The sequence below is a fragment of the Coregonus clupeaformis genome, chromosome 6 (genome assembly GCF_020615455.1).
Source record: "Coregonus clupeaformis isolate EN_2021a chromosome 6, ASM2061545v1, whole genome shotgun sequence".
Classification (NCBI taxonomy): domain Eukaryota; kingdom Metazoa; phylum Chordata; class Actinopteri; order Salmoniformes; family Salmonidae; genus Coregonus; species Coregonus clupeaformis.
Genome location: NC_059197.1, coordinates 32912520 through 32939664, shown reverse-complemented (window position 1 = coordinate 32939664; position 27145 = coordinate 32912520). Strand labels below are relative to the sequence as shown.

General features: G+C 48.5%; 1 protein-coding gene across 1 annotated transcript in view; it reads right to left on the bottom strand.

Annotated features, from left to right (window-relative positions):
* Positions 1–3944: 3944 nt before the first annotated feature.
* LOC121567802 (cytoplasmic dynein 2 heavy chain 1) overlaps positions 3945–27145 on the bottom strand; it is a 176424-nt gene continuing 153223 nt past the window's right edge. The window contains 7 exon segments of the mRNA XM_045220180.1: positions 3945–4116; positions 6966–7015; positions 7018–7081; positions 8266–8347; positions 8463–8578; positions 11201–11290; positions 23597–23806. Coding sequence (XP_045076115.1) covers positions 3958–4116; positions 6966–7015; positions 7018–7081; positions 8266–8347; positions 8463–8578; positions 11201–11290; positions 23597–23806 — 771 coding nt within the window. The 3' untranslated portion in view covers positions 3945–3957.

Here is a 27145-nt window from a genome sequence, read left to right as displayed (position 1 = left end):
TATATATATGTATTCACTAACTGTAAGTCGCTCTGGATAAGAAGCGTCTGCTAAATGACTAAGATGTAATATGTCCGTAAACATACCAGCCAACTGGTCTGCGCATGCTCTGAGGGCGCAGCTAGTGCCGTTGGGCCGGCAGCCTTGTGAGGTTAACACATTTAAATGTCTTACTCACATCTGCCACAGAGAAGGAGAGCCCACAGTCCTTGGTAGCTGGCGCGTCAGTGGCACTGTGTTATCGTCAAAGCGGACAAAGAACTTGTTTAGCTTGTCTGGCAGCAAGCTCACACAGAGAAATAGATTCAGCTGGTCTAAATATCACAGAGAAATAGATTCAGCTGGTCTAAATATCACAGAGAAATAGATTCAGCTGGTCTAAATTTCACAGAGAATATATTCAGCTGGTCTAAATATCACAGAGAAATAGATTCAGCTGGTCTAAATATCACAGAGAAATAGGTTCAGCTGGTCTAAATATCACAGAGAAATAGATTCAGCTGGTCTAAATATCACAGAGAAATAGATTCAGCTGGTCTAAATATCACAGAGAAATAGATTCAGCTGGTCTAAATATCACAGAGAAATAGATTCAGCTGGTCTAAATATAACAGAGAAATAGGTTCAGTTGGTCTAAATATCACAGAGAAATAGATTCAGCTGGTCTAAATATCACAGAGAAATAGATTCAGCTGGTCTAAATATCACAGAGTAATAGATTCAGCTGGTCTAAATATCACAGAGGAATAGATTCAGCTGGTCTAAATATCACAGAGAAATAGATTCAGCTGGTCTAAATATCACAGAGAAATAGGTTCAGCTGGTCTAAATATCACAGAGAAATAGATTCAGCTGGTCTAAATAACACAGAGAAATATATTCAGCTGGTCTAAATATCACAGAGAAATAGATTCAGCTGGTCTAAATATAACAGAGAAAGATTCAGCTGGTCTAAATATCACAGAGTAATAGATTCAGCTGGTCTAAATATCACAGAGGAATAGATTCAGCTGGTCTAAATATCACAGAGAAATAGGTTCAGCTGGTCTAAATATCACAGAGTAATAGATTCAGCTGGTCTAAATAACACAGAGAAATAGATTCAGCTGGTCTAAATATCACAGAGAAATAGATTCAGCTGGTCTAAATATCACAGAGAAATAGGTTCAGCTGGTCTAAATATCACAGAGAAATAGATTCAGCTGGTCTAAATATCACAGAGAAATAGATTCAGCTGGTCTAAATAACACAGAGTAATAGATTCAGCTGGTCTAAATATCACAGAGGAATAGATTCAGCTGGTCTAAATATCACAGAGAAATAGATTCAGCTGGTCTAAATATCACAGAGGAATAGATTCAGCTGGTCTAAATATCTGAAAACCAAAAAATACATGCAAACAAAACCGACCAAACCTGATTCAACCAATCGTGTTCTTGATGAGCAGAACATTAATTGAATTAGAAGTTAGTGCTGGTCTGGAACAAAAGTGTGCACACCTTGTGGTTTTTCAGGGCCAAGAAAAAACACTGACTTACAGATAGGCTCGATCAGAAACCGGGGTTTGTGTTTGTAATGTTGTCTACACCGAGAGGAAACGTAACAACAGCTCACTGTGTGGCCCAACTCAGAGATGAACAGATAAAGAAGTCTGGGAAACTAAAGATAATTTACAGATGAAAAAAATAACATTACCCCTGTTTATGTCTGCCGAGTTGGATAATGGACTCATTCTTAACGCTGAACATTTAGGTGTATAGCAAGACCTTGTACGAATGTAAAACAATAAAACAAGCACAACACATCCTGATTTCTATGGTTCATTTCTAAACAGAGCAGATTTGAAGACTGAGATATGAAGGGAGAACAGAAGAACAGTGAGGGGGCCAAGGAGGCATGGAGGCAGGGGGCCAGGAGCCAGGGAGCCAGGGAGGCAGGAGGCCAGGGGGGCCAGGGAGGCGGGCAAGGGGGCCAGGGAGCCAGGGAGGCAGGGGCCAGGGAGGCAGGGGGCCAGGGAGGCAGGGGGGCCGGGGGTCAGTGAGGCAGGGGGGCCAGGGAGGCAGGGGGGCCAGGGAGGCAGGGGGGCCAGGGAGGCAATGGGGCCAGGAGGCAGGGGTCGGAGGCAGGGGGGCCAGGGGAGGCAGGTATCAAGGGGGCAGGGAGCCAGGGGGCAGGGAGGCAGTTCATGGTATTTGGGGATCTTGAAAACGAAAAACAGGACATGCCAACAGAATGTAGTACACATACTGCATTATATAGCCTGCCATAGACACCAGACAAATAGGCCCTCCTCCTCTGATTGTGAAAACTCTCTCCCCCATCTTTGTTCTGTCACATTCTCCATCTCCCCTTACCCCTCTCTCTCTCTCTCATTCACTCTCACATTAACCTTGTCCTCCTCCATCTCTCTTGTTAACCCTTACTCCTCTTTTTCCATCTCACCCGTCTGTCCCCTCTCCTCTCCTCCCTCCATCTCTCCTTCTCTCTGGTCCAGGTGTCTGTGTTCTGCTGAAATCCAATCCCCTCTCCTTTTAAACCCACTCTTCCATTTCACTCCCCCTTTTGTGTGTTCTCTTTCCACACACACACACACACCTCCTCCCATGTGCTCTCCACACACACACACACACACACGCACACCTCCCTCCCCCATACGCACACCGATACACAATCTCTCCCCTCGTCCCCCTATCTTTATCCATCAGAGCCTCTCCAGGGTCATTACTGAGCTGAAAGCGAGAGAGAAATACACAAACACCAGCAGAGCCTGAACTCCAAGCAATAATACTGGGGTTTAACTAACACTGACCCTCCAATCACACTGGGATTTAACTAACACTGACCCTCCAATCACACTGGGGTTTAACTAACACTGACCCTCCAATCACACTGGGGTTTAACTAACACTGACCCTCCAATCACACTGGGGTTTAACTAACACTGACCCTCCAATAATACTGGGATTTAACTAACACTGACCCTCCAATCACACTGGGGTTTAAGATTTAACTAACACTGACCCTCCAATCACACTGGGGTTTAACTAACACTGACCCTCCAATCACACTGGGGTTTAACTAACACTGACCCTCCAATCACACTGGGGTTTAACTAACACTGACCCTCCAATCACACTGGGGTTTAACTAACACTGACCCTCCAATCACACTGGGATTTAACTAACACTGACCCTCCAATCACACTGGGGTTTAACTAACACTGACCCTCCAATCACACTGGGGTTTAACTAACACTGACCCTCCAATCACACTGGGGTTTAACTAACACTGACCCTCCAATCACACTGGGGTTTGCTACTGACCCTCCAATCACACTGGGGTTTAACTAACACTGACCCTCCAATCACACTGGGATTTAACTAAAACTGACCCTCCAATCACACTGGGGTTTAACTAACACTGACCCTCCAATCACACTGACAAATACTACTTGAATAGTATACTGGCCAGGTCAGTCTGATGTCTGTGTGTGTGTATGTTTGTCATGGCTCAGAGTTTAAGTGTGTGTATAGTATGAAAGAGGTCAGACCCAGGCCCAGATATCTCCTGATCCAGGGCCTGTCTTTACAACACATACAAACACTCATTATGGAAAGAAACCAGAAATCTAGAGTAAATAAAGCTTTATTTTAGAATGGTATATAAATACAACACAATCATACATTCAAACAGATTATACTAAAGAGTAAACATTAAACCATCAACATTTAAATTGCAACATGACATCAAAATAACCTATGCTTTTCAAACATAGTCAATTACCAGCTTGTGTCATCACACATTTCATTGCAGACTATCGTCACCTTAGAATAACAACAAACACCTGTAGTGAAGCCTGATAACCTTCCTGAGAAACATGGCTACCCTCTGTGCTCCTTCAGTCCAACACCAACCCTTACTCCAGCTACCTCTTCCTAGCCCCCCTGGCCCTGCTGTCTCACTGCTGTTTGAGGAAGAGGGCAGCTCCATTCTGAATCCACTGGTCAGGGTTTCCTCCACAGGGCAGCGTGATGTGAGTCACCACCATAACCCGTTCAGAGCTGGTGTACACAGGCAGAGAGATGACCTCCTCAGGACTGTAGCAGCCACTGGAACTCTGTAATATAACACACACAACGTTAGATTAACATCAAATCAAATCAAAGTTTATTGGTCGCATACACAGATTTGCAGATGTTTTCGAATTCCAACAGTGCAGTAATATCTAGCAAAGAACTATATACACAATACACAGGCCCGTTAGTGTGTGTGTGTGGTGTGAGTGTTTGTTTGTTTGTGTGTGTAAGTGTTTGTGTGTGGGAGAGTGTTTGTGTGTGTGTGAGTGTGTGTGTGTGTGTGAGTGTGTGTGTGTGTGTGTGTGTGAGTGTGTGTTGTTAGGATGCATATTTCTGTCAATTTTGTTACTGACTAACCAACCCCCATTAACCGGTTAACAAACGGTTAAATTAGTTCCAAACAGTAAAATGACTGACCAACAGAGAAAATACTATGCATGGAAGGGCGGAAATTTTTCATTAAGAGCTTAAAGAACATGTGCCAATAGCGAGCCTATCCTCTCATATTATTGAACATGCAACTACTGTAACGAAGCAGAGAATGGAATACATCATTTTCAAACATTAGCCAAAATGCAATTTGCGGGAAAACCCTGTTCTAAAAAGACGCACCTGGCGCGAGCCGTTTCATGTGACAGAGGCGAACATCTCCGTTAGAAACTTAGAAAGAGTGAAAATGTAAATATGCAAAAACTAGGATGGGGTTTGTTCATATGGCGAGGATTGTGGCTTTGGCTTCTGGACAACAAAATAAAGTTTATATGAAAGCGAGTAGAACAGGAGAGAGATTCTGTGAAACTTTTTTTTGGTTGCTAGCTTAGCTGTTGTTAGCTGCTTCATGCTGTTCCTCTCTCTCCCACTGCTCCCTGCAGCTAGTGTCTGGGAGTTGCCCTAGCAACGAGTCTCTCCTCTGGCTTGCTCGCAGCTCATTCTACTAGAGACAGCCAGCCATTAGTTGACGTATGAAAGCTACTTTCTAACTCTATAAACAAACTGTACATGACTATTTTTTTCGGCAAAATAATAATTCCGGTCGACCAAGACACTGTTCCTGTTTTATGACTGACTAGATTTGTTAAATTATGACACCAATTTAATTCCACAAAATGATAAAAAATTAATCTATAGACTGACAAGCATGACTGGTCAAATTCATTTTCAGAGGCTAACCCACTAACAGTTATCCTTTAACATCCCTAGTTGAGGTAAAGGGTGGGTGAGGCCGCATTAAAAGCAGTTTGAAGCTGGTCAGATAGGCCTCAGATCCCTCAGATCACTAGCAGGGCTGAATCCATTAGCCTGTTGTTACAGCCATTAGAATAACCAGGGGTACATTAACATTACACAGGAGCAACAGAGGGAGATGGAGCGAGTAGAAAGAGGGGATTATACTGTATATAAAGTATTATATAAAGTAGCGTTTGGTTACTAAACCGACTTGTCAGATACTAGGTATCACCGTTCCTGTCTGAGCAGTTTTACTCAGATAACTGAGGGAGAGGCCAGGAGGGAGGAAAGAAAGATAGCAGTTCAAAGGGTAAAATATATGGTTCCTTCTCTCACACAGTAAGAACTTTAGGGAAATAAGCTACACTGAACAAAAATATAAACGCAACATGTAAAGTGTTGGTACCATGTTTCATGAGCTGAAAAAAAAAAGCCTACAGAAATGTTCTATACACACAAAAAGCTTATTTCTCTCAAATGTTGTGCACAAATGTGTTTACATCCCTGTTAGTGAGCATTGCCAAGATAATCCATCCACCTGACAGGTGTTGCATATCAAGAAGCTGAATAAACAGCATGATCATTACACAGGGGCACCTTGTGCTGGGACAATAAAAGGCCACTGTAAAATGTGCAGTTTTGTCACACAACACAATGCTGCAGATGTCTCAAGTTTTGAGGGGAGCATGCAATTGGCATGCTGACTGCAGAAAATGTCCACCAGAGCTGTTGCCAGAGAATTGAATGTTAATTTCTCTACCATAAGCCGCCTCCAACGTCGTTTTAGCGAATGTGGCAGTACATCCATCCGGCCTCACAACCGCAGACCACGTGTAACCATGCCAGCCCAGGACCTCCATATCCGGCTTCTTCACCTGCGGGATCGTCTGAGACCAGCCACCCGGACAGCTGATGAAACTGTGGGTTTGCACAACCAAAGAATTTCTGCACAAACTGTCAGAAACCGTCTCAGGAAGCTCATCTGCGTTCTCATTGTCCTCACCAGGGTCTTGACCTGACTGCAGTTCGACGTATAACCCGACTTCAATGGGCAAATGGTAACCTTTGATGGCCACAGGCACGTTCAAGAAGTGTGCTCTTTTTTTATTGATGGCAATTTTAATGCACAGAGATACCGTGCGAAATCCTGATTCCCATTGTCGTGCCATTCATCCGTCGCCATCACCTCATGTTTCAGCATGATAATACACAGCCCCATGTCGCAAGGATCTGTACACAGTTCCTGGAAGCTGAAAATGTCCCAGTTCTTCCATGGCCTGCATACTCACCAGACATGTCACCCATTGAGCATGTTTGGGGCTGCTCTGGATCGGCGTGTATGACAGCGTGTTCCAGTTCCCGCCGATATCCATCAACTTCGCACAGCCATTAAAGAGGTGTGGGACAACATTCCACAGGCCACAATCAACAGCCTGATCAACTCTATGCGAAGGAGATGTGTTGCAACTAACTGGTTTTCTGATCCACGCCCCTACTTCGTTGAAATTGCTGCATGTTGTGTTTATATTTTTTGTTCAGTGTAAATCACAGGAGGCGTGTGAACAATAAGAACTCTGTTGCCATGACGACAGCTAATCACAGAGCTGAACTCTGACCCTGACCACAGAAAGAACGGACCGTGTCCGTGAGTGTGAGTTTATACCTGTGCTATCCAGGCCATGTAGCAGGCAGGTACAGCTGACACACTGGGGAGTCATGATGGTTCTCAGACAGACGAACTCCATCAAAACTACAGCCCTCCAACTGCAGACCACTCACCTACAGACATACAGAGAGATGGGGGAGAGAGAGGGGGAGACAGAGGAGGAGAGAGATGGGGGAGAGAGAGAGGGAGAGACAGAGGAGAGAGAGAGATGGGGAGAGAGAGAGAGATGGGGGTGAGAGAAAGAGAGAGATGGAGAGAGAGATGGGATAGAGAGAGATGGGGAGAGAGCGAGAGAGATGGGGGGGAGAGAGAGAGAGAGAGAGAGAGATGGTGAGAGAGAGATTGTGAGAGAGAGATGGGGGAGAGAAAGAGATGGGGGAGAGAGAGAGATGGGGGGAGAGAGAGAGAGATGGGGGAGAGAGAGAGAGATGGGGAGAAGAGAGAAGAGAGAGAGAGAGAGAGAGAGAGAGAGAGAGAGAGAGAGAGAGATGGGAGAAGAGAGAGAGAGAGAGAGAGAGAGAGAGATGGGGGGAGAGAGAGAGATGGAGAGAGAGAGAGAGTGATTGTGAGAGAGAGAGGATGGGAGAGAGAGATGGGGAGAGAGAGGAGGAGAGAGAGAGATGGGGAGAGAGAGAGATGGGAGAGAGAGGGAGGAGAGAGAGATGGGAGAGAGAGATGGGGAAGAGAGAGAGAGAGAGATGGGGGAGAGAGATGGGGAGAGAGAGAGAGAGAGAGAGAGAGAGAGAGGAGAGAGAGGGAGGGGAGAGAGATGGGGGGAGAGAGAAAGTGATTGTGAGAGAGAGAGATGGGGGGAGAAAGAGATGGGGAGAGAGAAAGAGAGAGAGATGGGGAGAGAGAGATGGGGAGAGAGAGATGGGGGAGAGAAAGAGAGAGATGGGAGAGAGAGGGAGGGAAGAGAGAGATGGGGAGAGAGAGACAGAGGAGAGGGGGGAGAGAGATGGGGAGAGAGAGAGAGAGAGAGAGAGAGAGAGAGAGAGAGAGGGGAAGAGAAAGGGGTACATCATTAGCAGCAATTTAAGCTGAGCTGTGTATCACAGTTAACACTAAACACAACCATTTTTAGTGATATACAGCACGAAAAGGAGAGGAGAGATAGAAAAATAATGTGAGGGAGGGAGGCCCTCTTTCCTGTGTAAGTAATGCCATGTGTGTGTGGTATGATGTCATACAGGCTTGTGTAAGAGAGACGAGCTGGGGAAACCTGGCGTCAGCTCAGCCAAACACACCTCGTAAATCACTGTTTTGTGAGATCATTGTGAAAGATGTTGTATTGTACCTTGACTTGGAGTTTAGCCTCTGCTATGGGACTCTTCCATGATGCCACAAACTTCAGACTGTCCATGGAACAGCCCATAGACCTGACACAATGGACAAGGTATTAATACACACTACACACACACACGCCATATTCACACACACACACACACACACACACACACACACACACACACACACACACTGTGAGGGTATTACCTGGCGGTCTCCTGTCGCAGGGCGTTGAGGAAGGTATCAGGGTGGAAGAGTTCAGACAGATCTACAGTATCAGACAGTAGAACCTGTCTCTCTGCACGCCCACCCAAGTCTACACACACACACACACACACACACACACACACACAGAAAGAAAAACAACATGAATCTGTGTGTGTGTGTGTGTGTGTCAGTTTGTGTTTAGACACACACTCTCTCTGTCTAAGCCGAGCCAGCTGGGAGCGGAGGACAGGCAGACAAGAGAGAGAGCCAGCTGGGAGGCGGAGGACAGGCAGACAAGAGAGAGAGCCAGCTGGGAGCGGAGGACAGGCAGACAAGAGAGAGAGCCAGCTGGGAGGCGGAGGACAGGCAGAAGAGAGAGAGCCAGCTGGGAGGCGGAGGACAGGCAGACAAGAAAGAGAGCCAGCTGGGAGGCGGAGGACAGGCAGAAGAGAGAGAGCCAGCTGGGAGCGGAGGACAGGCAGACAAGAGAGAGAGCCAGCTGGGAGCGGAGGACAGGCAGACAAGAGAGAGAGCCAGCTGGGAGCGGAAGACAGGCAGACAAGAGAGAGAGCCAGCTGGGAGGCGGAGACAGGCAGAAAGAGAGAGAGCCAGCTGGGAGCGGAGGACAGCAGACAGAAGAGAGAGCCAGCTGGGAGCGGAGGAAGGCAGACAGAGAGAGAGAGCCAGCTGGGAGGCGGAGGACAGGCAGACAGGAGAGAGAGAGCCAGCTGGGAGCGGAGGACAGGCAGACAGAGAGAGAGAGCCAGCTGGGAGCGGAGGACAGGCAGACAGAAGAGAGAGCCAGCTGGGAGCGGAGGACAGGCAGACAGAGAGAGAGAGCCAGCTGGGAGGCGGAGGACAGGCAGACAGAGAGAGAGAGCCAGCTGGGAGGCGGGGAAGGCAGACAAGGAGGAGCCAGCTGGGAGCGGAGGACAGCAGACAGAAGAGAGAGCCAGCTGGGGGCGGAAGACAGGCAGACAGAGAGAGAGAGGCCAGCTGGGAGGCGGAGGACAGGCAGACAAGAGAGAGAGCCAGCTGGGAGCGGAGGACAGGCAGACAGAGAGAGAGCCAGCTGGGAGCGGAGGACAGGCAGAAAGAGAAGAGAGCCAGCTGGGAGCGGAGGACAGGCAGACAGAGAGAGAGAGAGCCAGCTGGGAGCGGAGGACAGGCAGACAGAGAGAGAGAGCTAAAGGGATGGATGGAGGGAGGAAGTAAAGGAGAGTTCAATTAAATGTGCTTCTGTCTCCTTGTCCTTTTATCAGAGACACAGATCAACAGGAGAGCTGCAGAAACAACCCTGACCTCAATTACCTCCCGCTGTAGGCACTGTGTGTGTGTTTGTGTAAGCAGTAACCAAGAGCACATCTACACTGAAGTAGTCCTCTGCAGACCAGACATTTTAATTTTTGTATTTTTAAAATTAACTTTCATTTAACTAGGCAAGTCAGTTCTTATTTACAATGACGGCCTACCCCGGCCAAAACCGGACGGCGTTGGGCCAATTGTGCACTGGCCGATGGGACTCCCAATCACGTCCGGATTGTGATACAGCCTGGAGTTGAACCAGGGTCTGTAGTGGCGCCTCTAGCACTGAGATGCAGTGCCTTGGGCCGCTGCGCCACTCGGCAGCCCCGAGTGAATACATGGCATCCCTCCTCTTTGTGTGGTACAACACCAGGGAGAAAATCAACAGTAGAAGAAAACTGCATGATTCCATTTTGTTCACCTTAATCAACTTTAGGCAGGAAAGCAGCTTCGTCATTAATGACAAAAAATAACAGAATTTGAGGTCAGTTGAAAAACATGCTGACAGCCTATAAGCAGAATGAGCTACGATCTGATTTAATCTCTATAATAAATTGATTCGTTTTAAGCTCATGGTCTATCTCAATTTGCTGACAAATAGATTTGGGCAAGCTTCCACTGAAGACAAATGCACTAGTTACACAAACACACATAAACACAAGAGCGACATGCACACACACACTGTGAGACTGTCCCAGGGCATGAATAATGCAGGCGTAGTGTTGTGTGGTGGTTAGTATTCTTGTGTGTGTGTGTGTGTGTCAAGGTGTGGTGGTTAGTATTCTGTGTGTGTGTGTGTGTGTGTGTCAAGGTCAGTTTGTCTCTCTCCTGTTACCCCTTTAATTCCTCTAATTCATCTTCCCTGGTTATATCAGCTGCTTGTGGAGGAGAGGAGAGCAAGTTTATGGATTGAACACATTACTGAGTATGAGAGGACAAGAAGGTGCACACTGGACTGTCACAGGCACACACACACATTTGGAAGTAGAAAAGCGTTCTGGCATAAGCGAAGGATGCTGTTCCACTCCTCCCTCTCTTCAGTCTCACTGTCCGCCTACCTCCATATGCTCAGACGCACACACAGAGAGAGAGAGAGACAGGTGGTGGTAGTAACTAAACAGATAAGAAGGAGATAAAAGTCTATTGTTATTTTTCCTCCTCTATCTGTCTGTCTGGTCAGAGGAGAGAGGGGGGGGTGTGGACCAGTGAATCTGGCCTGCCATGACAATATCTGTGGTCCCTCACGTTAGCACATTTCCACCTCAACAACTGTGTGTGTGTGTGTGTGTGTGTGTGTGTGTGTGTGTGTGTGTGTGTGTGTGCTTGCCTGTGTGGTTGTGTGTGTGTGTGTGTGTGTGTGTGTGTGTGTGTGTGTGTGTTGTGTGTGTGTGTGTGTGTGTGTGTGTGTGTGTGTGTGTGTGTGTGTGGTGTTTGTGTTGTATAGCGGCGCGTGCCACCACAGCCCTCAGGTACTGCATGGGTTCCTCTGGCCCCTCCCACTTATTCTGCCAGCTCAGCGGACACTGCAGAGACAGACAGACAGAGAGATGAACATACACAGAGAGAGAATCAGATTCATATTAAAGGTGGGAGAGCAGTGAGTGGTGGACTGACAGAGGAGAGAGAGAACAGGATTCCTTTTTTTCCTCTGCTGCTGCTCTTGTGTGTGTGTGTGTGTGTGTGTGTGTGTGTGTGTGTGTGTGTGTGTGTGTGTGTGTGTGTGTGTGTGTGTGTGTGTGTCTGTCTGTTGTGTGTGTGTGTTCTAAAATGAAGGGCTCACTTTCCAGAGCTTTAACTCCCAGAGCAGGTTAGGAGTAGCAGGTCTTATTCCATATGCTATTAGGAAGAGATCAAAGCTGTGCCCCTAGGGACTACACTCTCACTCTCACAACACACACTCTAACTCTAGTGTTTCTCTGGCTTAAGTCTTTAGCAGAGCTAAGCGGCTGCCTGTCAGTCTCTGCTCTCCTCTACCCAGCTCAGCCTAGCCCAGCCCAGCCCAGCCTAGCTCATAGTAAGACCAGAGAGAGCAAGAGCGAAGGAGCGAGAGCGAGGCGAGAGCGGCGAGAGCGACGCCGGGCGGCGGGCGGGACGAAAGAGAAGAGAGAGAGAGAGAGAGAAAGTTGATGAGGAGTTGATGAATTAGTCTCCTGAGTGGCTCAGTGGTCTAAGGCACTGCATCGCAGTGCTAGCTGTGCCACTAGAGATCCTGGTTCGAATCCAGGCTCTGTCGTGCGCGGCCGTGACCCGGGAGACCCATGGGGGGGCGCGCAATTGGCCCAGCGTCGTCCAGGGTAGGGGAGGGAATGGCCGGCAGGGATGTAGCTCAGTTGATAGGCATGGTGTTTGCAGCGCCAGGGTTGTGGGTTCGATTCCCACAGGGGGTATGAAAAAAAAATATATAATGTAAGTCGCTCTGGATAAGAGCGTCTGCTAAATGGCGTAAATGTAATGTAAATGAATTGAATTGAGAGAGAGAAAGAAAGAAAGAAAGAAAGAGAGAGGGATGACAGCATTTAAGGCAGCTCTCACAGGATTATGGGAAAGGGGAGGAGAGGCGGCAAACAGCCAAATCTATCCCCCCCTCCTCCCTTCCTTCCTCCCTATCTGCCTCTCCCTCCTTTCCACTCTCCTTATCCCAGCCTTCAAGGTGTCCAAATCACTAAAGGAGGGGTGAGAGTGTGTGGAGAACACATGGAAGGAGGGGGTGAGTGTGTATGTGTGTGGAGTGTGTTTTTGGAACAGTGCGTCAAAGTGTATCTCTTCACTAATGTTGTCTGTGGGATCAAAGTAGAGGTGGGGCAGTGGGAAATGACTCCAGCTGGCTAACTCTGCTCCTCCAATCACAGAAGAGAATTTTAAAATAATCAAGCGCCTTGAGTCAAACACGGGGCCGTCTCATCATCAGACCCATCAGCAGTCTCAGTCCCGCAGAACAGATAACAAGAACAGAGAGAAGACCAGAAGGAAGGAGAGATTAGAAAGAGGGAAGGAGAGATAAGAAAGAGGGAAGGAGATATAAGAAAGAGGAAGGAGAGATAAGAAAGAGGGCTCCTGAGTGGCGCAGCGGTCTAAGGCACTGCAGCTCCAGTGCTAGAGCGTCACTACAGACCCTGGTTCTATTCCAGGCTGTATCACAATCGGGCCTAATTGGGAGTCCCATAGGGAGGCGCACAATTTGCCCAGCGAAGTAGAGTCTTCATTGTAAATGAATCTATTCTTAACTGACTTGCCTAGTTAAATAAAGTTAAAAAAAAAAGAAGGGGGAAAAAAGAGGAAGGAGAGATAAGAAAGGGGAAAGAGTGATGGGAAGAGAATAAGAAAGAGGAGGAGAGATAAGAAAGAGGAAGGAGAGATAAGAAAGAGGGAAGGAGAGATAAGAAAGAGGGAAGGAGAGATTAGAAAGAGGGCTCCTGAGTGGCTCAGCGGTCTAAGGCACTGCAGCTCAGTGCTGAGGCGTCACTACAGACCCTGGTTCTATTCCAGGCTGTATCAGTCGGGCCATAATTGGAGTCCCATAGGGAGGCGCCCAATTTGCCCAGCGAAGTGGAGTCTTCATTGTAAATAAGAATCTATTCTTAACTGACTTGCCTAGTTAAATAAAGGTTTTTAAAAAAAAGAAGGGGGGAAAAAAAGAGGGAAGGAGAGATAAGAAAGAGGGAAAGAGTGATGGGAAAGAGAGATAAGAAAGAGGAAGGAGAGGGAAGGAGAGATAAGAAAGAGGGAAGGAGAGATAAGAAATAGGGAAAGAGATGGGAGAGATAAGAAAGAGGGAAAAAGAGATGGGAAAAAAGAGAAGAAAGAGGGAAGGAGAGGGAAGGACAGATAGAAATAGGGAAAGAGAGATAAGAGATAAGAAAGAGGGAAAAGAGATAAGGGGGAAGGAGAGATAAGAAAGAGATAAGAAAGAGGGAAAGAGAGATAAGAAAGAGGGAAGGAGAGATAAAAAAAATCGGGCACACAAACATACAAACATTGGCAGTAGAATGGCCTTACTGAAGAGGTCAGTGACTTTCCAACGTGGCACTGTTTCCAACAAGTCAGTTCTTCACATTTCTGCCCTGCTAGAGCTGCCCCGGTCAACTGTAAGTGCTGTTTGTGAAGTGGAAGCGTCTAGGAGCAACAAAGGCACAGCCGCGAAGTGGTAGGCCACACAAGCTCACAGAACAGGACCGCTGGGTGCTGAAGGGCGTGGCGCATAATAGTCGTCTGTCCTTGGTCGTAACACTCACACTCGCCGCCATTGGACTCTGGAGCAGTGGAAGCGTATTATCTGGAGTGGCGAATCACGCTTCACTATCTGGCAGTCGATGGACTAATCTGTGTTTGCGGATGCCAGGAGAGCGCTACCTGCCCCAATGCATAGTGCCAACTGTAAAGTCTGGTGGAGGAGGAATAATGGTCTGGGGCTGTTTTTTCATGGTTTGGGCTAGGCCCCTTAGTTCCAGTGAAAGGAAATCTTAGCGCTACAGCATTCTAGAGCGATTCTGTGCTTCCAACTTTGGGGCAACAGTTTGGGGAAGGCCCTTTCCTGTTTCAGCATGACACTGCCCCCCATGCACAAAGCGAGTCCATACAGAAATGGTTTGTCGAGATCGGTGTTGAAGAGCTTGACTGGCCTGCCAAAGCCCTGACCTCAACCATCGAACACCTTTGGATGAATTTGACCTGCGACGGCTTAGTCTGAGTCGGGTCCTGTCTAGTGACTAGTTTTTCCTGTTGTTGATCTCCAGTTTCCCGAGGGTTCGGGGAGCGGCTCGCGGGAGCTCTCTTGTTTTTCCGCACCTGCATCCCATCAGCAATCTGCACACCTGGTCCTGATCATCACCCTTCTTAGGCTCTGGCCATTCATCCCAGTTCCTGCTGCGGATGCGTTAGCCATGAACAGTAGGTTTATCAGAGTATCAGTCCTAGAGCTTCTACGTTAGTTTTGTTGTTTTGTACCTTGTTGGTTTTATTGTTGACTTACCTCCGTTTTTGTTCCATCTCCAGTCGCACTCGTCCGGAACCCTCAACCCTACCTCTGCCACTGATGGTGGCGGCTGCCCGAGCCATCATTGGACCAACCACTGCCACCCTCAACAACTCATCCACGCCGCCCGTCCTCTGTTTCCCTGGATTATCCTGCACCCTTTTTGATCTGCTAATAAACCCTCACCCTTCGTTCAACTCTCCTTGTCCTGGTCTGCTTCTGGGTTTCTGTCTGGGGAACCGTGACAAACGATCCGGCCAATAGTGAAGCCAGCGGACCTGGACTCTGTTCGCCATGCCATTACCCCATCAGGAGAAGATGTTGGGCCATCGCTTCGCGCGGTACTACAGGAGGTCGGCGGTGTCAGTTGGAACTTTCTACCGGTCTGGCGGAGTCCAGAGCCAAGCGCAAGTTTCGGTGGAGGATCACTAGGCGGTTTCACCCATCTCGCCTGCCGCTTCTGGAGCTGTGTCCTTCCGTGAGCCCGGGTTCCGGCGCCTTGGATAGAGATGAGGGGAGCTGGGAAGATGCCGATTCTTCCTTATGCAGTGTGGATTAGTGTTCGATCTACAGCCTCTACTCTTATACCTCAGACAAGGCTAGGATAGCCTTTGTGATTGCGTTGCTGCGTGGTCGGCGCCGGAGTGGGCTTCAGCCCGTTTGGGAGCTCACAGGACCCTGCAGCTTCTACCGGTTCCACGGCCGAGATGAGGAAGCTCTTTGACCATTCCGTCCGAGGAGGGGACGCAGCTAGGCGCCTGTTTTCGCTTCGAAAGGTACACTCGCGCGTGGCACCGTGTCGAGTTCAAGGCGTTGGCGAGTGGAGAGTGGGTGGAGCGAGTCTCTGAAGCGGCCTTTTACCAGGGTCTGTCGGAGCAGCTCAAGGATGAGTTGATCTCCTATCCGGAGCCTAGTGACCTGGACAGCTGTAGCCTTGTCTATTCGGGTGGATATTCGAGTCCGAGAGCGGGGGAGGGGAGAAGCAATGGGGTCGTCCAATCGATCAGCTTCTCAGCTCCCAGTCCGGGTCGGGTGGTGGACCAGAACAAGTCGATCATTCTCCACCACAATGGATTAGTGGAGAGGTCCTCTCTCGATTCTGAACCCATGCACAAGTGGGGGCGCGGTGGGCGTCAACATGCGCGTAAGACCAACTGCTGCCTCTACTGCTTGGTGCTCGGGACATTCCATCTCCCCCTGTTCGCGGTGCGTCAAACTGCCGGCTCGCTAAAGTTAGGGAGGACTTTTAGCGAGCCAGTTTCAACCTCTCAGTACCTCTGTCAGACCCGTTTCCGGCTACCCTTTGAACAGGAATCAACTGCGCTTAACGCTTTTATCGGGTCGTGCGATGGAAGCTTTCTTGATGCGAGTTGGTGGAACAGCTGGGGGCTCCAAGGAGCAATTGCGGAAGCCATTAGGCGACCACTCCCTGAGCGGCGGTAGTCTGGCGCGTATCGCGATGAGGACTGAGCCGGTTAAGATGCGGTTGTCGGGAATCATTCTGAATGATTCATTCTTCGCTCTGCCGTCTTCCCATGTTCCTCTGGTCTTGATACCCCTGGCTGAGGAACACAATCCCGCGGTCGATTGGGTGGCGGGCATTAGGTGCGAGTTGGAGACCTTGATTGTCATGCTAGCTTCTGTCTCAACTGCCTGACCCCCATTGGTTCCCAGTCAGGTGATTGAGGCTAAACCCCCAGATTTGTGCCCTGGTTCCCGAGACCTATCACGATTTGGAAGTTTTCAGTAAGCAGAAGGCTCTTCACTCCCTTCCCCACCGACCATATGAGTGCGCCATCAACCTGGTTCCTGGAGCTGTCTACCCCAAAAGAAGGACCTTATACAGTATCTCCCGACCTGAACGTGAGGCGTTGGGGACCTACATCAAAGAGTCCCTAGCTGCTGGTGCTCGTTAGTCCCTCGTCATCACCCCTGGGAGCAGGATTCTTCTTTGTGGGTAAGAAGGATGGCTCTCTTAGAACCGTGTATTGATTATCGGGGTTGAATGACATCACGGTCCAAGAACAAGTATACCCTGCCCTTGATGGGTTCTGCCTTCGACTCCTTACAGGGTGCTACGGTGTTCCAAGCTAGACCTACATGTCGTATCACCTTCCCGGATCAGAGAGGGGCGAGTGGTTTGGGGGTTTCAATACACCGATGGGTCGCTCGAGTATCAGGTGATGCCGTTTGGACTGACCAATGCTCCAGCGGTATTTCAGAGTATGGTGAGCGGCGTCCTGAAGATATGATTCCCGGTCTCTTTGTGTTTGTTTACCTGGATGACATTCTGATCTTCTCGAAGGAACCTTCCGACCCCGTCCAGCATGTCCGGCCAGGTTCTGCAGCGATGTGTGGAGAATCGCCCTGTTCGTAACCGGAAGTGCGAGTTTCCGCCCTACACAACATCCTTTCTCGGGTACATCATCTCCAGGGGAGAGATTAGGATGGACCAGGAAAGGTTCGAGCGGTTCTGGAATGGGCCCAGCCCGGTGCGAGATTGCAGCTCCAGAGATTTTTGGGGTTTGCGAATTTCTACCGCCGATTCATCCGGAATTACAGCCGTGTGGACGCTCAATTAGCTGCCTTGACTTCCAGTATCAGGACCTTCCGAAGTAGAATCCGGAGGCCGGATCGAGCGTTTCTGGATTTGAAAGGCGATTCTGCTTACTTCGATTCTCTCTCAACGGACACGGCCCGTCAGTTCGTTTGAAGTGGGCCCGCGTCTGATGTAAGTTGGAGCCATCCTGTCGCCCGCGATGCTCCCGCGGACAGTCAACTCCATCCCTCGCCTACTACTCTCGTCGTAATACCTTTCGTCTGGAGAGAGGAATTACGATGTGGGTAATGGCTTCGGGAGCTTCTCGCGGTGAAACTTGCCTTTGGAGAGTGGCGCCACTGGTTTGGAGGCGGAGCAACGTTTATTGTCTGGACTGACCACAAGAATCTTGCTTCCGTGCAATCGGCTAAGCGTCTCAGCTCCCGTCTCAGGCCAGGTGGGCGTTGTTTTTGGAGCGATTCAAGTTTTCCCTACGGCGTTCGGCCTGAATCTAAACGCAACGGGGTGTCGCCGGTGTTCTCAAAGACGGGAGAGTGGGTCCAAACGAGACAATTCCCCCCCGGAACTGCGTCGTGGGACAGTATGGGGGTGAGGGTGTTGCCCGGACTCAGCCGGTCGGTGCTCCACGGTCGGTTGTTTGTGCCTGATCGTTCGTCTCGCTGTCCTCAAATAGTCCCACGCCAGTAAGATGGCTTGTCACCCTGGCGTGGCTTTCGGACAATGGCGTTTCTTCGCGGAGCGTTTTTGGTGGCCTGCCATGGCCGAGGATACTCGGGGTTTTGTTGCACTGCCTGTCCAGTGTGTGCGCAGAATAAGAGTACCAATCGGCCCAGCTCTGAACTACTTCACCCCCTTCCTATTCCCCAGCGACCATGGCTCGCATACAAGCCCTGGACTTCGTCACTGGGTTGCCCGCTTCTGAGGAACACGGTCGTTCTGATTCTCGTGGACAGATTCAGCAGGTTCGCCCACTTTGTGTGCCAATTGCCAAGCTTCCCTCTGCCTCGGAGGCAGTCCGAGATCCTGGTTAGGGGAGGTTTTCAGGGTCCCACGGTTTTTGCCCAGTGTATATGGTTTCCGACCGTGGCCCTCAGTTTTACCTCTGCTGTCTGGAAGTCCTTCTGTTTGGCCATTGGAGCTACGTCAGTCTCACCATCTGGTTTTCATCCCCCCCCCAATCCAATAGAGGTCAGGCGGAGAGAGCCAACCAGAAGATGGAGATCACGCTTACGACTGTCCTGGTCTCTTAACCCCACCTCCTGGGTCTCTCAGTTGCCTTGGGTTGAGTATGCCCACAATACTCTCCCTACGTCTGCCACCGGGATGTCTCCCTTCCAGTGCCTGTATGGCTTACCAACCTTCCTTATTCCCTTCTCAGGAGAAGGAGCTCTCAGTGCACCTTCTGTTCGGAGCCCATATTTTCAGTGCGTTGCCACCGGACCTGGCATCGGGCCAAAGGCACTCCTTAAGTTTCGGACGGTATCAGCTCCAGGCGGGCTCGTCGGCGGATCCGCTCCCACCTACACCATCGGAGTTAGGGTCTGAGTTGGCCCTGCACGGGATCTTCCTTCTACGGACTGAGTCTAGGGAAGTTTGTTACCCGAAGTTCATTAGTCCGATTGGATGGTGGAGAAGTGATCAATCCAGTGGCAGTTCGACTCAAACTACCGAGGGACGCTCCAGAGTCCACCCCGCCTTCCATGTCTCCTGCCTCAAGCCTGTCTTCCCTCCAGTCCTCTGTTGCCTCCTCCCGCCTCCTCACCTCCTCCTCCTCGGATGATCGGAGGTGGTCACTGCCTGCACGGTGCGTCGCGTCGTGGATTCCAGGCAGGCCCGGGCAGGGGCTTCCAGTATTCGTGGACTGGGAGGGGTATGGTCCTGAAGAGAGGGAGTTGGATTCCGCTTGGCGACAGGTCCTAGATGCTGGCCTCATCAGTGATTTCTACCCGCCTCCATCCTGGCGCTCCGGAGGTCCGCCCGGGTGGCGATTCGTCGGGGGTACTGTAGCGCCCCGGCAGTGTGAGTCGGGTCCTGTCTGGTGACTAGTTTTTCCTGTTCGTGATCTCAGTTTCCGAGGTTCGGAAACACTCGAGGAAGCTCTCTTGTTTTCCGCACCTGCATCCCATCAGCAATCTGCACACCTGGTCTGATCATCACCCTTCTTAGGCTCTGGCCAAACATCCAGTTCCTGCCAGATTCGTTAGCCATGAACAGTAGGTTTATCAGAGTATCAGTCCCTAGAGCTTCTAGCGTTAGTTTTGTTGTTTTGTACCTTGTTGGTTTGGTGTTGGCTTACCTCCGTTTTTGTTCCATCTCCAGTCACTCGTCCGGAACCCTCACCCCTACCTCTGCCTGATGGTGGCGGCTGCGTGTATCCTTGGACCAACCGCTGCACCCTCAACAACTCATCCACCGCTTACGCCCGCTCTGTTTCCCTGGATTATCCTGCACCTTTTTTTGAATCTGTAATAAACCCTCACCTTCGTTCAACCTGCTCTCCTTGTCCTGGTCTGCTTCTGGGTTCTGTCTGGGGGAACCGTGACAGAATTGGAACACCGACTGCGAGCCAGGCTTAATCGCCCAACATCAGTGCCCGACCTCACTAATGCTCTTGTGGCTGAATGGAAGCAAGTCCCCGCAGCAATGTTCCAACATCTAGTGTAAAGCGTTCCCAGAAGAGTGGAGGCTGTTATAGCAGCAAAGGGGGGACCAACTCCATATTAATGCCCATGATTTTGGAATGAGATGTTCGACGAGCATGTTGGTCATGTTGTGTATTTCCTTAAATATCCTGTGTTGTGTGGTTATTATTTTCCCCAGGTACTGCTGGGAAATTACACTGGTCACTCAAAACATTTATAAAGTATTTATGAAGCATTTAATAGCGCTCACTTTAGATTAGGGGCTGCAAAAATACTTACTAATGATTAGTAAATGGTATATAAATGTGGGAGTAATGATTAACGCATGGTGAACGCTCACTTTATAAATGCCTTATAAATGGTTTATTACGGAACATTACCGAAGGGCTGTGATGGTCTGATGCCAAGCCCATGGGATTAGTTAATGGCGCCGGAGAAGATGGCTGCCGTTTTACAGCCCTCTAACCAATTGTACTATTATGTGTTTTTTTCGCATTATTTGTAATTTATTCTGTACATAATGTTTCTGCCACCGTCTCTTATGACCAAAAAGAGCTTCTGGATAACAGGACAGCGATTACTCACCTCGTATTGGACAAAGATTTTTTCGTCAATGAGTCGGACGCGAAGGATATTCTACAGACACCCGATAAGGCCCAAATCCCTATCATTTGCATGAGAAAGAGACAGAGATATCGTGGACATAGGTCAGGGTGCCTTGTAAGGATCCGACGGCGAGCGAGTAAACTGCCTCTTCCATCAATCCAATGTTCAATCATTTGAAAATAAATTGGACTACCAAAGATTAAGGTTATCCTACCAACGGGACATTAACAACTGTAATATCTTATGTTTCACCGAGTCGTGGCTGAACGACGACATGGATAACATACAGCTGGTGGGATATACGCTACATCGGCAGGATAGAACGGCTGACTCCGGTAAGACAAGGGTATGTATATTTGTAAACAACAGCTGAAATCTAATACTAAGGAAGTCTCGAGGTTTTGCTCGCCTGAGGTGAAGTATCTCATGATAAGCTGTAGACCACACTATTTACCAAGAGAGTTTTCATCTATATTTTTCGTAGCTGTCTATTTACCACCATAAACCGATGCTGGCACTAAGATTGCACTCAATGAGCTGTATAAGGCCATAAGTACACAGGAAAACGCTAATCCAGAGGCAGCGCTCCTAGTGGCCGGGGACTTTAATGCAGGGAAACTTAAATCCGTTCTACCTAATTTCTACCAGCATGTTAAATGTGCAACCAGAGGAAAAATAAACTCTAGACCACCTATACTCCACACACAGAGACGCATACAAAGCTCTCCCTCGCCCTCCATTTGGCAAATCTGACCATAACTCTATCTTCCTGATTCCTGCTTATAAGCAAAAACTAAAGCAGGAAGCACCAGTGACTCGGTTAATAAGGAAGTGGTCAGATGACGCAGATGCTAAGCTACAGGACTGATTTGCTAGCAGAGACTGGAATATGTTCCGGGATTCTTCCGATAGCAATGAGGAGTACACCACATCAGTCACTGGCTTCATCAATAAGTGCATCGATGACGTCGTCCCCACAGTGACCGTACGTACATACCTCAACCAGAAGCCATGGATTACAGGCAACATCCGCACTGAGCTAAAGGGTAGAGCTGCCGCTTTCAAGGAGCGGGACTCTAACCCGGACGCTTATAAGAAATCCCGCTATGCCCTCCGACGAACCATCAAACAGGCAAAGAGTCAATAAAGGACTAAGATTGAATCGTACTACACCGGCTCTGACGCTCGTCGGATGTGGCAGGGCTTGAAAACTATTACAGACAACAATGGGAAGCACAGTCGCGAGCTGCCCAGTGACACAAGCCTACCAGACGAGCTAAATCACTTCTATGCTCGCTTCGATGCAAGCAACACTGAAGCACGCATGAGAGCATCAGCTGTTCTGGATGACTATGTGATCACGCTCTCCGTAGCCGTTTCGAGTAAGACTTTTAAGCAGGTCAACATTCACAAGGCCGCAGGGCCAGACGGATAACCAGGACGTGTACTCCGAGCATGCGCTGACCAACTGGCAAGTGTCTTCACTGACATTTTCAACATGTCCCAGACAGTCTGTAATACCAACATGTTTCAAGCAGACCACCATAGTCCATGTGCCCAAGAACACTAAGATAACTTGCCTAAATGACTACCTACCCGTAGCACTCACGTCTGTAGCCATGAAGTGCTTTGAAATGCTGGTCATGGCTCACATCAACACCATTATCCCAGAAACCCTAGACCCACTCCAATTTGCATACCACCCCAACAGATACACAGATGATGCAATCTCTATTGCACTCCACACTGCCCTTTCCCATCTGCACAAGAGGAACACCTACGTGAGAATGCTATTCATTGACTACAGCTCAGCGTTCAACACCATAGTGCCCTCAAAGCTCATCACTAAGCTAAGGACCCTAGGACTAAACACCTCCCTCTGCAACTGGATCCTGGACTTCCTGATGGGCCGCCCCAGGTGGTAAGGGTAGGTAACAACACACCTGCCACGCTGATCCTCAACACGGGGGCCCCTCATGTACTTCCTGTTCATCCATGACTGCATGGCCAGGCACGACTCCAACACCATCATTAAGTTTGCCGACGACACAACAGTGGTAGGCCTGATCACCGACAACGATGAGACAGCCTATAAGGAGGAGGTCGGAGACCTGGCCATGTGGTGCCAGGATAAAAACCTCTCCCTCAACGTGATCAAGACAAAGGAGATGATTGTGGACTACAGGAAAAAAAAAGAGGACTGAGCACGCCCCATTCTCATCGACGGGGCTGTAGTGGAACAGGTTGAGAGCTTCAAGTTCCTTGGTGTCCACATCACTAACAAACTATCATGGTCCAAACACACCAAGACAGTCGTGAAGAGGGCACGACAAAGCCTATTCCCCTCAGGAGACTGAAAAGATTTGGCATGGGTCCTCAGATCCTCAAAAAGTTCTACAGCTGCACCATCGAGAGCATCCTGACTGGTTGCATCTCTGCCTGGTATGGCAACTGCTCGGCCTCCGACCGCAAGGCACTACAGAGGGTAGTGCGTACGGCCCAGTACATCACTGGGGCCAAGCTTCCTGCCATCCAGGACCTCTATACCAGGCGGTGTCAGAGGAAGGCCCTAAAAAATTGTCAAAGACTCCAGCCACCCTAGTTATAGACTGTTCTCTCTGCTACCGCACGGCAAGCGGTACCGGAGCACCAAGTCTAGGTCCAAAAGGCTTCTCAACAGCTTCTACCCCCAAGCCATAAGACTCCTGAACAGCTAATCATGGCTACCCAGACTATTTGCATTGTCCCCCACCCCCTCTTTTACGCTACAGCTACTCTCTGATAATTATCTATGCATAGTCACTTTAACTCTACCCAGATGTACATATTACCTAAATTACCTCGACTAACCGGTGCCCCCGCACATTGACTCTATTTTTTTGTTATCTATTTTTTACATAACACTTTTTTTTATTTTCTTAAAACTGCATTGTTGGTTAAGGGCTTGTAAGTAAGCATTTCACTGTAAGGTCTACACCTGTTGTATTCGGCGCATGTGGCAAATAAAATTGGATTTGATTTGATTTGGTAACACACACGCACACAGTACCTCCTGGTTGAGTAGAGCAGTGGCCAGTTTGTGGACGTCAGCAGTGAGCAGCGAAGTCCCTCTGATCACCTTACTCAGTGCAGCCAGGGACTGGTGGATCCCCTGGACCAATCGGATAGCATTGAACTGTTCCAGAACAATGAAGGACAAGACAGGTGACCCCTGACCTTCAGTGGGTGGGGCAACTTTTTGATGGATGAGAGACGAGCCCTGAGAGAGAGCGATAGATAGATAGACCGAGAGAGAGAGAGAGAGAGAGAGAGAGAGAGAGAGAGAGAGAGAGAGAGAGAGAGAGAGAGAGAGAGAGAGAGAGAGAGAGAGAGAGAGAATGAAGAGAAAGAGAGAGAGGATAATTAAATGACTTGTATCTAAATGACTAACTAGTCCCAGTTGCTGTGTAAAATGCATGCCACCCCCCTAGCTTAATGCCAACAGATGATTAATAGGAGATTACTAGAGAGGTGATTAGCTAGCTGCTAGGAGGTAGTAGGAGGAGTAATTAGCTGGTCATTAGTTGCTAGTCCTTGTTGAGCTGGTTAATACACCACTGTAGACTGACCAATGGAATGGAGCATTCATATCTGGTACCGTCAGGGGGCTGGGCTTGACACACACAGGCTCGCACTACACAAACACACACACACACACACACACACACACGCACACACTACACACACTACACCCACACACACGCACGCACACGCACACACACCAAAAAGAGTCGTCAAAGTGTTGTGTTTCATGTTTACAGTGAAACCAGTGAACAACATAATATGCAAACCAATGATCTCCTCGACTCCCTCCCAAAGTCACAGAGAGAAAGGAGTGAATTCATTTAGCAAAAACTCCTGTATTGACAGGATCACTCTCTCCTAAGACAATAAAACAGAGATACTGTCCTCCTTCCCCTCTATTATTCTTTCTGTTGTTTGTGTTGTATTCTCTCCCCCTGGTGCAGGCTGGGTAAGATATGCTAATGAGGTTTTACAGGGATCCGATGAGGGACCCGCCATTAATTAAAACCAGCGGGGTGCTGCCCAAGATTCTGGGATGTCAAGCGACACCCATATAAAAAAACATTAACACAATGCATAATTCTCGTATTGATATCAAACATAACAACGGTGTGTGTGTAGGTGTAGCCTATTCTTACTCTCAGAAAATAATACATAGTAATGATGTCATAGCCTGGTCCTGAAGAAAGAACAATGACGTCCGCAACATACCAACACTCCTCCACTATAGCAACATGAATCATTAAATAAACTCATTACCCACATGAGAGACTAACAGGGGGAATGGTTACAAAAAGAGGGAATACACACACAAGATGAAGAAACTTAATCAGCTTTACAGAGACTTGAATTATATTGGAGTAAACAACACAGGGACACACACTGAATACATTATCTGGATCCACAGAGAACCACTGTTAGTATGGAGCCAAGTGACAAACACTTCTGGATCCACAGAGAACCACTGTTAGTATGGACCCAAGTGACAAACACTTCTGGATCCACAGAGAACCACTGTTAGTATGGAGCCAAGTGACAAACACTTCTGGATCCACAGAGAACCACTGTTAGTATGGACCCAAGTGACAAACACTTCCGTATCCACAGAGAACCACTGTTAGTATGGACCCAAGTGACAAACACTTCCGGATCCACAGAGAACCACTGTTAGTATGGACCCAAGTGACAAACACTTCTGGATCCACAGAGAACCACTGTTAGTATGGAGCCAAGTGACAAACACTTCCGTATCCACAGAGAACCACTGTTAGTATGGACCCAAGTGACAAACACTTCTGGATCCACAGAGAACCACTGTTAGTATGGACCCAAGTGACAAACACTTCTGGATCCACAGAGAACCACTGTTAGTATGGAGCCAAGTGACAAACACTTCTGGATCCACAGAGAACCACTGTTAGTATGGAGCCAAGTGACAAACACTTCTGGATCCACAGAGAACCACTGTTAGTATGGACCCAAGTGACAAACACTTCTGGATCCACAGAGAACCACTGTTAGTATGGACCCAGAAGTGACAAACACTTCTGGATCCACAGAGAACCACTGTTAGTATGGACCCAAGTGACAAACACTTCTGGATCCACAGAGAACCACTGTTAGTATGGAGCCAAGTGACAAACACTTCCGTATCCACAGAGAACCACTGTTAGTATGGAGCCAAGTGACAAACACTTCTGGATCCACAGAGAACCACTGTTAGTATGGACCCAAGTGACAAACACTTCTGGATCCACAGAGAACCACTGTTAGTATGGACCCAAGTGACAAACACTTCTGGATCCACAGAGAACCACTGTTAGTATGGACCCAAGTGACAAACACTTCTGGATCCACAGAGAACCACTGTTAGTATGGACCCAAGTGACAAACACTTCTGGATCCACAGAGAACCACTGTTAGTATGGACCCAAGTGACAAACACTTCCGTATCCACAGAGAACCACTGTTAGTATGGACCCAAGTGACAAACACTTCCGTATCCACAGAGAACCACTGTTAGTATGGACCCAAGTGACAAACACTTCTGGATCCACAGAGAACCACTGTTAGTATGGACCCAAGTGACAAACACTTCTGGATCCACAGAGAACCACTGTTAGTATGGACCCAAGTGACAAACACTTCCGTATCCACAGAGAACCACTGTTAGTATGGACCCAAGTGATAAACACTTCTGGATCCACAGAGAACCACTGTTAGTATGGACCCAAGTGACAAACACTTCCGTATCCACAGAGAACCACTGTTAGTATGGACCCAAGTGACAAACACTTCTGGATCCACAGAGAACCACTGTTAGTATGGACCCAAGTGACAAACACTTCCGTATCCACAGAGAACCACTGTTAGTATGGACCCAAGTGATAAACACTTCCGTATCCACAGAGAACCACTGTTAGTATGGACCCAAGTGATAAACACTTCCATATCCACAGAGAACCACTGTTAGTATGGACCCGAGTGCCAAACACTTCCGTTTCCACAGAGAACCACTGTTTGTATGGACCCAAGAGACAAACACTTCCATATCCACAGAGAACAACTGTTAGTATGGACCCAAGTGAAAAACACCTCCATATCCACAGATATATCAGAATCAGCAGTGGTGGTGGCGCATGACTGTTCAAATATTTGGGGATTTTGCACCTCAATGCTCTGGTGAATCCACACCCAGTTAAGGATGAAGCATTTACTTAAAGACAGACAAATTGGGCAGAGGAGACACGACAAAACAAATTAATGGCTCCTGGGGTATCATTAACATAAAATAAGCTTGTTTACAAAGAAAAAACTAAGTCCAGTCTCCTATTCTCTTCTGTCTCCTAAAGACATACCTTATTATAGCCAATCAGAAAACACTTCAGTCACCTCAATGACCAATCAACAGACAACAACAGCAGCTGTGAGACTAGGAGGACACATGTACATCAACAGTACACGTACGATACACATAACATATAATGTTTTCAGGCCCACAGAACAAGACATACACTAATGGAGGGGGGAAGAG